Source organism: Miniopterus natalensis, chromosome 9 (assembly GCF_054644295.1).
Source record: "Miniopterus natalensis isolate mMinNat1 chromosome 9, mMinNat1.hap1, whole genome shotgun sequence".
Classification (NCBI taxonomy): Eukaryota; Metazoa; Chordata; class Mammalia; order Chiroptera; family Miniopteridae; genus Miniopterus; species Miniopterus natalensis.
Genome location: NC_142089.1, coordinates 7,245,948 through 7,259,539, shown reverse-complemented (window position 1 = coordinate 7,259,539; position 13,592 = coordinate 7,245,948). Strand labels below are relative to the sequence as shown.

At 49.6% G+C, this 13,592-nt stretch overlaps 1 protein-coding gene and 1 pseudogene across 2 annotated transcripts in view; one reads left to right on the top strand and one right to left on the bottom strand.

Annotated features, from left to right (window-relative positions):
• Positions 1–13,592, top strand: part of CAMTA1 (calmodulin binding transcription activator 1) — a 689,419-nt gene that overhangs the window by 653,211 nt on the left and 22,616 nt on the right. The window contains exon 12 of one of the 2 annotated variants that reach the window (XM_087820144.1): positions 11,193–11,344. In XM_087820144.1, coding sequence (XP_087676270.1) covers positions 11,193–11,344 — 152 coding nt within the window. Of the gene's footprint in view, positions 1–11,192; positions 11,345–13,592 lie in introns of those variants that run through there. The other variant, XM_087820145.1, reaches the window with a different exon arrangement.
• LOC148092338 (5S ribosomal RNA) lies at positions 1,408–1,526 on the bottom strand (annotated as a pseudogene).

Sequence of the window (13,592 nt, the reverse complement as noted above, 5' to 3'; positions counted from 1 at the left end):
TCCCTTTTTGCTTTGTTTGCTAAGTTCAGGCAAATCTGGGGCCCACGGTTCACGATTCTGGGGGATTTAGCATGTGTTCGCTGTGTGACAGCTTTCCCTGGGCTTTATTTCACTCGTCTTTCCCTCAAATCTTGCTCTTACCCAGTCTCTTGCTGACCCTAAGTATTTTTACCAGCCACCTGGAACAGACGCACCTGGACTCGGGGTCTCACCAGTTAAGTGAAGGCAGGGAGGGAAATGACAAGGTGGAAGGGGAATGAATTGGGGCCGAGAAGGGAGATGGGGAAAGGTGAGGCCGAGGGGAGGAAAGGAGCCTGTGGGACGTGTTAGGGATGTGTGATGGGTGACCCCCAGGGTTAGCGCCCACTGTCGCCTGAGTTGGTTATTGAGTTTTTGTTCCATTGCTTAACTGCTCCCTGAACCTTTAGACCAACTACGCTCCGAGTGGGATAATTAGGCCCAGCTCGGGGACTTCCATGAGGATAGTGAGACAGGACAGCCTCACGACGATATGAAATCAGGCGGCATCCCCATGTAGTGAAAACACTGCAGGTTTTTAGCTTTGCCCCTAAACCAAGGGATGTTTGCACACCAGCCTCACGAATACTTCCATTCAGGCCTCGCTGATTTGGAATTTGCAGAAATTTGAAGATTGCTCTGGTCTAGGGACAGAGTGCTGGCGGGAGATGTAACATTGCAAGTGACCGCCTCCCAGCCTGGGCGTGTGAAGGTGGGTGGCGAGCAGGCACAGGGGAGCGGCCCGCGGTGTGTTCTCAGTGGCACGTGGAGCCAGGGTGCAGAATGGTCCCACAGGCATCATGACACTACCAGAAAGGAGCCAGATGGATAAAAACTTTCTAAAGCTCTGGTGATTCCCTTGGAGAAATGTTTTATTCCTGAAGACAGTGTTTAAAGTGGTACGACTTGGATTTTTTTAAAAATGTTTATCCACTATTGCTTGTCAGAAAGGCCTAAAATAAGTTGTAAAATAGTATATTCTTAAGTCATTTTCTCTGTTAAGACCTACTTTATAAGGTGGCCAGTATATTAAACTAATACAGCTGTTTCTTTTCAAATATATGCATTTCAGCCTATTAATTTGGGAAGGATTTCACCTATATTTATTCCAGAGTTTTACAAAATCTTACAGCATCGTGAACAAATACTATTGTAGTTAATGAACTTTTGGATGCTGGGACTGAAGCCTCTCTGTGTAGAATCCAGCGTTTTAGTTCTGGTTTTAGGGTTTTTTTGTGTTGTGTTGTTTTTATTTGTTTATTAATTTCTTTTTATTGTTGCCACTATTACATGTGTCCCCATTCCCCCGCCCTTTGCTCACCTTCACCCAGCCCCCACCCCCCTTCCCTCTGGCCATCACCAGATTGTTGTCTGTGTCTGTGGGTTGTAAGCCTACAGCATCCGGTATCACCAGACGGTCTCCCACCCAAGTACTAACCAGGCCTGACCCTGCTTAGCTTCCAAGACCAGACGAGATCGGGCATGTTCAGGGTGGTATGACTGTATCCAGTGTTTTCTTAAAAAATAACACACAAAAAACTATTTTTGAAACATCTTGGAGTTTAACTCTCACAAGTTTGCAAGACTGTTGGGAAGGTCTGTGCGGATGGCACCCCCACGGTGAGCTCTGAGAGAGAGCACTGCCGACAGCCGGCCTCTGAGTGATGGGCGGAGCGTGAGTTGGAAACAGCCGTCCAGCTAGAACCCTGAACAGTCGGTTTTTCAGTCAGATATTGAAAACCAGCAGGAACTCAGGGCAAATCACATGTATTATAATTTAGGAGTATTGGCTAGCAGCAGCCAGTGTTTTTCTTCCCTCCCTCCCTCCTTTCTTACATCTTTTCCCCAGGTACCATGTAACACATCCTACCAGCAGTTTTCTTTTTCTCTTGAGTTTTTGCATTGTCCCTGCCCTAACCTTGACAGAGAACACTTCGAAGGCAGAAACTGCCAAATGAAGGCGCTCTCTGCCAGTCTCAATTAGTCCTGTTCGATTGCAAACGCCCAGTCCCCGGCACGTTAGCTAGGGTTGGGTAAGGGGTGGCCATGGGAGACATGAGGGGCCCGCTTTTCATAACTTGGCTGAGAGAAGCACATCGTAGAAATGACTAAGGAAACGAGAGATTTTGTTCTGCACAATATCCTTGACCTAGCCCTTCTTGAAATTCACATTTCCTATTTTGAACAGATGCAAGTAAGTCACTTATTCAGTAAATATGTATTGAGGGCCTGCTATGTGCCAGGCATTCTGCCGGGCCTTGGGAATGTAGCTGGGAGCGGAACAAGCGCAGTCGCTGGCCTTTACCTGTGTGTAGGACTGAAGGTTCTTGAAATAAAGGCTCGTGTCTTATCTGTTGGCTACCACACCGTGAGCTGTCTTGGTCACTGTCACATCCCAGAGCCGTGGCACATGTGCAGAGCAGTGCTGTGCTAACAGTGGGTCCCCGCAGATGTTTGCAGAACAAGTCTGTCTGTCCCCCATTCTCCATGGTTCTTCATGAAGGATTTTAAGTGGGGTTTTTGTCACAGCTGAGCACCACGGACCAGCCTTCTGGTGGTGGTGAATTAATGCATTCACCCCTCCCAACGATTCCTGTGCATTTTGTACTTTCAGTTCTTCAGAGTCAGGATTTTCGTTTTATTTATGTGTTTAAATGTCACTCCTCTGTCGCACCTTCATGTCCAGTTAGGTTGTGGTTCGCCTCCAAGGCTCATTGCAGCATTTTTATTTTTTTAAATCAGGAAGCTTTTTTTTTAAAAAAAAATATGTTTTTATTGATTTTACAGAAAGGAAGTGGGAGGTATAGAGAGAGAGAGAAACATCAATGATGCGAGTCATTGATCGGCTGCCTCCTGCACGCCCCCTACAGGGGATCGAGCCCGAAACTCAAGCATGCGCCCAGACCCGGAATCAAACCGCGACCTCCTGGCTCATGGGTCGACGCTGAACCACTGAGCCACCCCAGCGGGGCCATTACAGCAGTTTTAAAGGCCTCACTCGTCTTAGTGGTAACGCACTTTCCTGAGTCTTCAGTGGTTTCACTGTTACCACATTAGAATGTCTCAGTTCCTGCTTATAACATTTATTTTGTGCTGAAGCTGTGGAGGCAGTTTCCTCCCAACTTGCTGCCTTTGGAAGAGTTCTGCTCTTTTGTAGCCTGTGCCGAGGTCCGTGTGGACCCCGTGTCAGAGTCCCTACGGCCCTAGCTGCAGTTTTACCACCGTTTATCCGGGTCAGGTTTGCCAGTTCATTCACCAAATTGGCACCTGCACAATTTGGGGGTGCCCGTCTGTGCTTAGTGCCCTGTTCTGGTCTAGTTGAGCTCCTTGAGTGAGCCCTAGTGTCCGTGCAGCATCATTGTGCGGTGTTTGCCCTCAGACACTCAAGATCTAGCATTGAAAGATTTCAGATGAGGCATAATTGCTGATTGGCTTGCTGCCCTTGTAACATTCGGTCTCCTGATCGCTGTTAGTTCTTTTAGCAGCATCCTGATTTTTGTTTGTTAGTTAATCTTCACTGAGGATGTTTTTTTCCATTGATTTTCAGAGAGAGTGGAAAGGAGGGAGAGAGAGAGAAACATCGATGTGACTCTCCTATCTATTGGTTGCCTTCCTCGTGCACCCCGACTGGGTCCAAGGATCCATCCTGCAACCCAGGTACGTGCCCTTGACCAGGAATTGAACCCGAGACCCTTCAGTGTGCAGGCCGACGCTCTCACCACGGAGCCACACCGGCCAGAGCAGCAGCATCCTGATATTTCCTGACGTGTCTAAGACTCTGCATCTGAGACTAGTGCGAAACTCAGACCGAGGAGAAGAAATACGAAACCAAAATCCCCTCAGATGGAGAAAGTCTAAGAAGAACGGCCGATGTCCGTTTCCAGGGTTTTGGCACGTAGAGTTGGGGCGCCTTTGAGAAGTGGAGTATGGCCATTTTCCCTAAGGCTAAATTTAGCCATTGCTTTGGAAAATCGGAGTGGTACAGCCTGTGCCTTATCTCTGTCCGGCCCTTACCCTTTGCTCTGCACTTGGACATCCTAAGTGGCTCGCTGGGCAGGAGCAGCCTCATGCCCTCCAGGGGCCCCGTTTATTCTGAGAAGGAATTAAGTGACTTCATTTTTCCTGTTCTTTCCGAGCTTCCTAAAAAATGCAGGAGACTTCCTAAGCAGCAATCACAGTTCCCTACCGAAATAGTTCAAGTCATGCCTCCTTGTGCCTCATCAGCTCTTCCTGCCAGCGCGGCCAAGGGCTGTAAATGGAATGAGAGATGGCCTCTCACTCCCGGTCCAAATAGCAACAGGAGGGCACATGTGCACTTGAGCTACAAATAACGCGTTTTAAAATAGCAGATGGTATTTGATGATCGCTCCTTCATTCATTTACCTGCCAAGGCAAAACTTTTTCTTCTGCTCTGGCAACAAGGCCCGAGGTGGCCCGGCTCAAGCGGCGGCGGTCACCGCTGGTTCTCGCGTTTGCAGATTCGGCCTGCTCGCCCGTTTCAGGCCGTGCAGTCCAGGCACACTGTCTTGAGATTGTTCTAGAAAACGTGTCTCTTGTTTAACACAATACGCATGTCGTGTTTATGCAACAGCCTAACCTGACTGACTTGTTAAGCACTTTTGTAGCTAATTATAGGCACCCATTAAGGTGTGCTGCCAGCGTTTCTGTTCCAAATAGCCCATTTCAGGGAGAAGGGGTATCTAAAATCTGGGAACCGTATATGTGATGTGAAGCTCGGTGGCTAAAGAAAAGTGACAGTGCTGTGACATTCCGGGTTGTGTCTGTGAAGCAGTCGGACGTCCCTCAGCTTTTCTGCCAGTCTTGCCCCAACACACTTGTGTTTTTACATAATCCCCTTACCTGAGCCCCAAGGAAATGGCAGCGGGCCGGGCGAATGGACAGAGCTTCTCCCATGCTTCCCAGGGCCCTCCACTGGGTGTGATCATTTTGACCACTCTCTCTCCCCCGTGGAATAGGTAACAAGACTGCTCGTTAGTGTTTTCCACCTGAAGCCCACTGTGGAGGGCGGCGGTTGCTCAGAGTCCTTGCCCCAGAGTTTGGGTGACCTCATCAATAAGTTGGCTTCCAGAAGAAGCTTAACTTAGAAAATTACATTTCTTTCCATTCACTGAGCACCCATGCTCCAGCCATTGTCAGGGATACAAAACAGGGTCCCTGCTTTCAACAAGTTCACTCTACAGAAGTGGCACATGTAGGGAAAGAACCGTGCATTCATTTGCTAAGCACACCTAGGACACACACGAAGGTTTAGCAGGCGTCCTGGAGAGAATGTGCCTCTGGAGCCCACCTGTGTTCAGATCCCTGCCTTGATACTTACAAGCAGTGTGACCTTGGGTATGTAACACATTCTCTGAGCCTCAGTTTCCTCACCTGTAAAATGGGGAGGAAAATCAGAGTTCATTTGAGGGTTAGAAAGAATACATGTCGAATACCTGGCCTACTGTGGATGCTCAGCAGCCGCTATTAATCGTAAGGCTGAAGTGAGTTTGAGCCACACTCTGAAGAACAGGAGATTTGCCAGGTGGACCTGGGGAAAGGTGGGCGTTACCAAAGGCCAAGGCAGATAAAATTGCTGGTGGGTTTGGAGAACAGCGAGTGATGAGACAACCCTGGAAAAGGAGCTGGAGACCGTTGGCAAAGAGCATCCCGTGCTACACCAGAGAGTTTAAATTTTATTTTGTAGGTCAAAGGGGAGGGGTTTACGTTTTTTTAAACTCGATTATCTGATAGAATGTTAGATACTGCCTCATGTTGTATTGCTCAACACGGCTGTGGAAATTAATTAGCTTCCAAGATTTAAGGTGAGTTGTGTATAATCCGGGGGAGCAGTAGGTGCAGCTGAGAGCCCGGGAGACCTGGCTGGTGGCTGGTTTCCGGATGGAGACGTTTTCTTACAACAGATGCCCAAGTACTTGGGATCCTCAACTCTTAACGGCAGCAAATCCCAAACTTTCTAAATGTACTGTGGGTGCCTGACTTAAGGAAATGTACTCTTTAACACTCTGGGGTTGCTTAGGAATTTTAAGTTCTTAGGTAAATATTCATTTGGGACATTTTAAAATGAGTTGCTTTGAGGGTTAGGAGTCCCTACAAAAGAGAAAGGGAAAGATGACCCATGGCCACTGTCTGTTATGTGACACTTTTTATAACAGCCCTAAAGGAGAGGCTGGGCCAGGGTGAACCCAGCAACAAAAAAGGGTGTGTGTGGAGCTCCACGAGCCATTCATTGCCTCTTGGATGGAAATGTTTTTTCATCTTGATCTTTGTAATACTCAGCTATTCTGGGATCTGGGTCCATGCCTTCCCGCCCCCTGGAAGGCTAGGAAGGAACACTGCATTGCTGTGTTAGACTCGGAGACATCAGTATGAGCTCGTGTTTGTTTTAATACGTATACAGACAGGTACAGAAATAATTGTAGATACGTGTGCATGCCTGGGTTATTCCATATATTTACTCGCTCTGTCCACTGAGGATGCCTAGAAGCAGTGACAGCCCAGCAGCCGTGACCGCAACCAGCTCCCAGATCTTGTTTTCTAAGTGCCGTTCTCCAATGAAAGGAACCAGGGCTCCTTAGAGAAATCACTCATGGTAGGCCTGGGATGAACCTGGAGCACCTTGTAACGTCAGAAAGGAAAGAAGTACTCAGAAAAGAAGGAAAGAGGCTGAGGGTGTAGCAGAGGGGCGCTGGAGCCAGCCTGAACGAGCTCCCGGTCACCGAAGCTGGACTACTTTGACCACGAAAATGAGTTAGTGTTGGATTAGGACCCCCGGTGTAAAATAAATATACATGCATTCACCCTGATATACATAAATAATTGACCAAATAAATCGAGGGCAAATCGTCCTTGTAGGGGAGTTCCACACACTGTATGTGGATACTCCCCCATCCACGAAGGGGAGCTCGCGTGCCGCCCCTTGAGTGTGGGCTGGACTTGGTGGCTTGCTTCTGTACAATAGAAAGAGAAAAGTGGAACCTCTATAGAGCAAGCTGGCAGACACGGCACTGCCTTCACCGATGCTCGAGTCCACGTCAGCAGTGCCGCACCACGTAACCCCTGGTACCGGGTGGCCAGCGGGACGCCTCGCCTCGATAGCCTTCCTGAAAACCCTGGGCTCCAGTCTGATCATCGGGAAACATCAGACACATTTAAATCCAGGGGCATCTACCAAGTGCCTGACCAATATTGTTCCAGACAAAGTCATGAACATAAGGGAATAGTGAGAAGCTGTCACAGAGCCGACAGGAAGGCTGTGTCATAGTTAAGTGCAGCCTGGTGTCCTTGGTTGGGTCCTGGAATGGGGGGGGGGGTGAGAAGTCGGAGAACCTTCCTGCACAAGCAGTGACTTGTTCTTTGGGTGAGACGCAGGTAGCCAGTGCTTCTAGATGAGAACTGAAAGCCAGGCTGAGCCAGAGCCAGGAGAGCCGGCTGAGCCAGGGAGCCTTGGGCTCCCACGTGCCTGTGGAAACGTGCTCTCGGCCTGTTCTCCGTGCGGCCTTGTTCTCGCGATGCAGCAGCTGAGGACCCGGGGCTTGGGATCCCTCAGAGCTGAGTCACCGCTGGCTTTGTTGGAAACATCATGGGTGAGAAGTGGGCCCAGTTTATCTGCCCCCTAGGTCATTATTTGTTTTCTCTCTCTCTGCCCCGCAACGTATTAATTTAAAACTCCAGGCTCATTCCGGCAGTAGAAATTATTTGTTGGCCAACAAATGAGGGCAGGATATCTTCACTAATGTTCAAGGCACCCCCTTCCCATGCTTGGTACCAGTAGGTGCCCAGCAAATACCTGTGCATGAATAAAGGAGTCTTTAAATGCACTTTCTTTTAATGTAATCAGAAAAAATATTTTTTCTTCTAAGAAATTATATTCCCTTTATCCCATAGTCACACACACACATATATACAGCTTAAGGCGATACATGTATAGCTTTGAATTTGCCAGGTATTTTACAGTCCTGTTTTAATGGTCATAATAAAGCTATCAGACCAAAACACGCACAGAGTTGTCGCATTTGAGCTGCCAGTAAGGGAGATGTGAAGACCACCTTTGTGTGTGTGTGTGTGTGTAAGCCTTACAGACAGGCGGCTGTGCCTGGCCCTGCCCCCAGGAGAGGACGTGTGATCACAGAGTCTGCTTCTTGTCAGCACAGAGCTGCAGCCTGCCCGCCAGGATGCCAGCTCATTCATTTCCATTCGAGATGGTTTCTTATGTTACTTATCTCTCCCTTCCCCCTTTGGAGTCGAGAGGCTCAGAGATGCCGTAATGCATGATATAATTTTGTTAAGAGGCAAATAATTGCTTGAGGATCGTCACCAAGTGCTTCCCAGAGCAGCTTAATAGCGTCAGAGAGCTCCCTGCAGAGCGAGCCTGGGGAATGGCGCTGAACACGAGCCAGGAACGTCTGTGGCAGACGGGGAGTCGCGGTGACTGACGCGAGATGCCGCGGGCAGGGCCTGGCTCCGTGATGTCAGGGCGGGTTCGGCCGTCTCCGCAGTGTCCACGCTCAGCAGGGGGATGGGCGGGGACAGCGAGCCAGCGCACTGCAGCGCGGCCGGAACAAAGCCGCCTGGGGCGGGGAGAGGTGGCCGGCTGGTGCGCCCGCCCGCGGGGCTCCCTCGGCTGACCACAGCTGGGCGGCCCTCCCTTTGCGTGACACGGAGTGTTAGGCTGAGCTTGGCCACCGGCTCCGAACAAGTGCAAACCGTGCTCCGAACCCAGTGAACTGGATTCCGAACACTCATTTAATAGATGCAAGACCTGTGGGCTTGCAGAAGAGACAGGCAGCTGGCGTCAGTGGGATGCGGGAGTGTCTGTCTGTGCGTCGGTTCAGAGAGGGATGGCTGTCTGGCCGGCACCATCAGGAATAAGCGGGACCGTCAGTCCGAGTGCCACAGAGGATAACCGCCAGACTACTGGGAATCGGGCTCCAACTGAAAGGCGTCATTCTTAGATTTCAACTAACTCCAAATGCAGGAGTCCTGATTCTGCAAAAGGTCCATTTCCTAATGGACAGAGCTTGGAGGGAGGGTTCCAGGGCCACCTCTGAAGTCGTCCGGGTTTGCTGTTAGCGGTCACCGCGGGACGTGGGCCTTGTACGGTCCATCCCATGGGTTGCCTCCCGCTGGCGTCTGAGCCACGGAGACGCCAGGCAGCGGGGTCTCCAGCGTCGCCATGCCCGTCTGCATGTGCAGAACTGGAAGAGGGACCTTCCCGCTCACTGTTAAAGAGGAACGGCTCTTCTCTTAGTGTTGTTCCTGGAAATAGCTTATGAGAAAATAAAGCCACAGTTCTTGAAAAGCAGTCTTGCCCCCCTTGCTTGTGTGGTTGAGTAAAGCGAAACTCGTTCAACAATCAGTATCGAGAATTTTCTTGGGAAGCGGGTATTTACTGTCCTTTTACCGCAAGAAAAGTGTCCTGTTCCCCCGGCCGAGGCTGCCTGGTTCTTGCGCCGCCTCTCTTCCCGTAACTGCGCTTCCTGCTGTCGCCATTCAGCGCGAAGCTCCGGGCCCCGAGCCAGAGAGATTAGCGACGCCCTCAGCCTCGGTTTCCTCGTTTATAACATGAGGGTGGTAACAGTTCCGACCTCACGTGATCGTTGTGAGGAGGAAACGAGCGGATACTTACGACGCGGTTAAAACGGCGCCTGGCACGTAGGAGGCACCCTGTGCCGCGTAGGTGTGTCCGTTGCTTTATCTCCAGTGGAATCAATTGGCCTTACTCGCCTGGGTCAGGATTTGGAGTCAGGATGGCAAGGAAGGCTGATGAAATGCTTCTTTCCCGGGTTGCTCCCGCTCACGACGCAGATGGCTATATTTTGAAAACCATTAATGCCACCAGCAGTTTGAGGGAGGAATTTGTCGTCACAGCTGTTGTCAGTTTCCAAGGGCGTCTAAGTCATCTGTCTAAAGACGGTGGGGGCTGGCATGCTTATCTGGGACTGAACTGTGTCCTGAGCATGCCCATGCATTGATTCATTTAATTCTCACAACAGCCTCCGAGATGAGTACATTACTATCCACATTTAAGAGCCGGGGAAACGGAGACACCACGGTTTTGTTCAAAGTCCCACAACCGTTACGTGGCAGGGCCAGGGTCCTCACCTGTGAGCTCTCTGCTCCGTGACCACCTGTCCACCCTCATCTTCCTGTCCCCTCCTCTCTGTGGTCCAACCACACGGCTCTGCCTCCGCGAACGTCCTGCCTCAGGGCCTGGGCATTTGCGGTCACCTCACCCCACCTCTCAGCAGGTCTGTCCGCTTATCATCCTGGTCAAACTCAGTGTCACCTTTCCTGACTTGTCCAACTTCCACCCCCACCCACTCCTTGTCTCAGTGTCCTCGCCGCCTTACCTGCCAGGGCAGGAAGCACCTTCTCTGTCCCGTTCACTGTTTATCGAAAACCTGCTGAGTGAATGCAGGTGCTAGTGATTTTAATAGTGGTCTCCTTTTTTTTTTTTTTACATACATGTGTAACCCAGCCCTAAAATCCGTGTGTGTGAGAGTTCATGCGTGTGTGCATACGCATGCGGGGAGCGAGGTGCCCCAGTCCCACGGGTGGCACAGAATCACGCTCCTCTGTGAGTTACAGCTCTGCCTCCGGCAACAGTGACCTGCCGTTCTTACCTCGGGGCGAAGCGCCCAGTTGTTTGTCTCTGGCGAGCCCGAGTCACACGTAAGGGTCTCAGGCACCGAGTGTCACAATTCCTCAGATACACTGTAAAAGCTGAAGTCTGGATCCGGAAATGAAATCATTCTCCCCGATGCTTGGGTAAAACAGATACTGCCTTCAACGTGTGTGTCTGTAATTCCTTTCCCACGGTGATTGCTTTCTTCCACTGATTTAAACAGGTTGTACTCGTTTCATTTGTTTGCTCTCAGGGCCCCTCTAACCCCGTCTCGTTAGGGTTTCCATTGGGGAATGTGACAGAGAAGTGGGACGCCCGGAACCTGACTTCGACAAACAAGGGATTTTCCTGTTTGGGTAGCCGAGACCCTCGGGCCCCGGTAGGTGCCACGGCCTTGCGTGAGGTGTCAGACTCGCTACCACGTTGGACAAGCCCCTGTGGTCCGGCTTCGGTCCTGCAAGCGCGGACAGGCCACGTGTTAACCGCCCTTCCTCTGGAGCAAACCTCACTGTCCCTCGTTCTGCCCTAGATAACCAGTTCAGGATGTCCATCCTGGAACGCCTGGAGCAGATGGAGCGAAGGATGGCCGAGATGACGGGGGCCCAGCAGCACAAGCAGGGGAGCGGAGGAGGCGGCCCCGGAGGGGGCACCGGCAGCGGGAACGGAGGAAGTCAAGCCCAGGTACCCGTCTGTGCTGTGACAGTCACCTCCGGTTTTGTATAACATGCTACCAGTTGGTCACAGTCCCTTCCCTGGGGCTGGGGTCGTCCCTGGACAAGGCAGAAGACCGAGGGACTGCTTCCCAGTGCACGGCCTTCAGGTGTGACGATCCGTGTCCTAGGAGAAAGAAGCCTTGGGATGCGGGCTTCTGAGCTGTTTACCTCCCCGCGCCTCAGATCGCTGTCCCGGGCCGGGGGCTTCAGCGCTGTTACCTGGCAGTGGGACTGAGGGCCTGCAGTGGGAAAACAGGCCAGATGGTGACTCAGAGCTGCTGGGCGCAGGCTTCAGTTAGAGTCTATTTTGTATTTTAGGTTCTATCTGTCTTAACTATAAGTACGAAACGTAATTGAATTCAGTCCTTGTATAAACTGAGCCTTGTATTCATGAGCCTTGTATAAACTGAAGATCGGTAGGGAAAGGGCCCAGAGAAACCGTTTCTGGAGTTTCTTCAGTACAAAACATTATACCTTCTATGGGCTTTCGCGCGCGCCTTTCCATGAACTCCATGAGGAGCGCCTCGCGCGGCCAAGTGCAGGGACACTACCACATGCTGCTCTAGGGCCCCGTCAGTCTCGAAGGCTCTGTGTCAGTTTCACTTAGGGGCTTTCATTTCAGGAAAGTATCCTGGGGAGAAATTATTTTTCAGGGGACCCCAGAATAAATTTAAAGGGACTGGTAGTTTCTTCTCTCTGCTACCAAGTTGTTGCCTAAACCTCATGTAATCTCCCCTCTTTCTTTCCGAGATGAATGATGATTTTCCTCAAAGTTTCATGAAGTGAACTTTCTGATTTTTATCATTCTTGTAACCATCAAATGTTAGTGACCTTTTTAAGAACAGATGAAAACAAAGCTCAGTATACCACACCCAAAAGACTAACCTCCTTTTACCTCCAGTTTCCTTCTTATTTCTCACCTGCCTTTGGAAATCAGCGGAAAAGAAAGACAGTAAAATATTATTAAGGCTAAGATAGGCTTCTTTGTCACCTGATAATGCTAAGTTTTATACAAGAAGTAGTCATTGTTTCATATAGCTCAGGGCTAAGCTAAGAGATTCGCTTGAAATCATTTTTATTTAACCAACAAAGGTTGCATAAAGGGAATGGAATTTAATGTCATTTTACAGTCCAGCCACTGAGCCACTGGCCCACTACAACCGGGATCCCAGACTAGCTGCCGTGGAACACGCTTTCATCAGTTTAATATTGATGAAACATTATTGACTTCCATAAATATCCGCATCCACCTGACGTGATGGAGACGTGGCTGGTTTTGTTGAATGCAAAAAAAATATTCCCTCTTCCTTCGCTGCCTGGTGAATCCCACGGGCTCGCGAGCGTGCCCGGTGTGCGTGGAGCAGCCCTGCCTCGACTCTGGGCCAAGGTCGTTCTACCGCAGGCGGGGGTCGCCCAGCTGTGCTTTCAAAGACGCTCTTAGTGAAGATGACATTATAACCATCATCTGCTGTTTTATTTTTGCAGGCATTTTTTTCCACATTTAAAAATAAAACAGGAGCAGTGGTATCTCCATAGCAGTTGAACTTTATGGGGTTTATTACTGGAAAAAATACTTTTAAAAAAATTGTGGTGGTAAGAATTAGGGTAAAAGTGCCGTTTATCTGGGAGGTAGTCAAACTTAAGACCGCTACCACCAAGACTCGGCTAAGCCGTCGAGGTTACTAACTTTGATTTTATTTTTCTTCCCTAACTTTGACTTTATTTTTCTTCCCTAACTTTGATTTTATTTTTCTTCCCTTACAAATGAATCAATGGAAGAAAGCCACGTGGGGAAAATGAGTGGATTTCTCTTTCCTGTGTGCCTCTGTTATTATTAAAACACTGAAAGTTAAGATCTTATCTAATGCTTTCCCCAGTATCCTTTTTACTTTATGTAAAGGGTTGAATAATTATTAGATTTTAAAAAGTTATTTTTAACTTAGATATCCTAGACATGCAACATTATATTTGTTCCAGGTGCACAACATAATGATTCACTTAGCATAATGCCATCAGGATCCCCCCATGTTGTCGCAAATATATCCTTGGATATTTCTAAGTGTTTCCTAAGGAGAAACAGTTCCCATCTAAGTGATGCAAATGTCCTGCGGCAGGAGCAGGGTGTTGGAGTTGGGGCTCTGCCTCTGTCTCTCCCAGCGGTTTACTACCTGCAGTGTTTATTTCAGCTGGAGCCCGGGGCCACCTTGTCTTTTCTT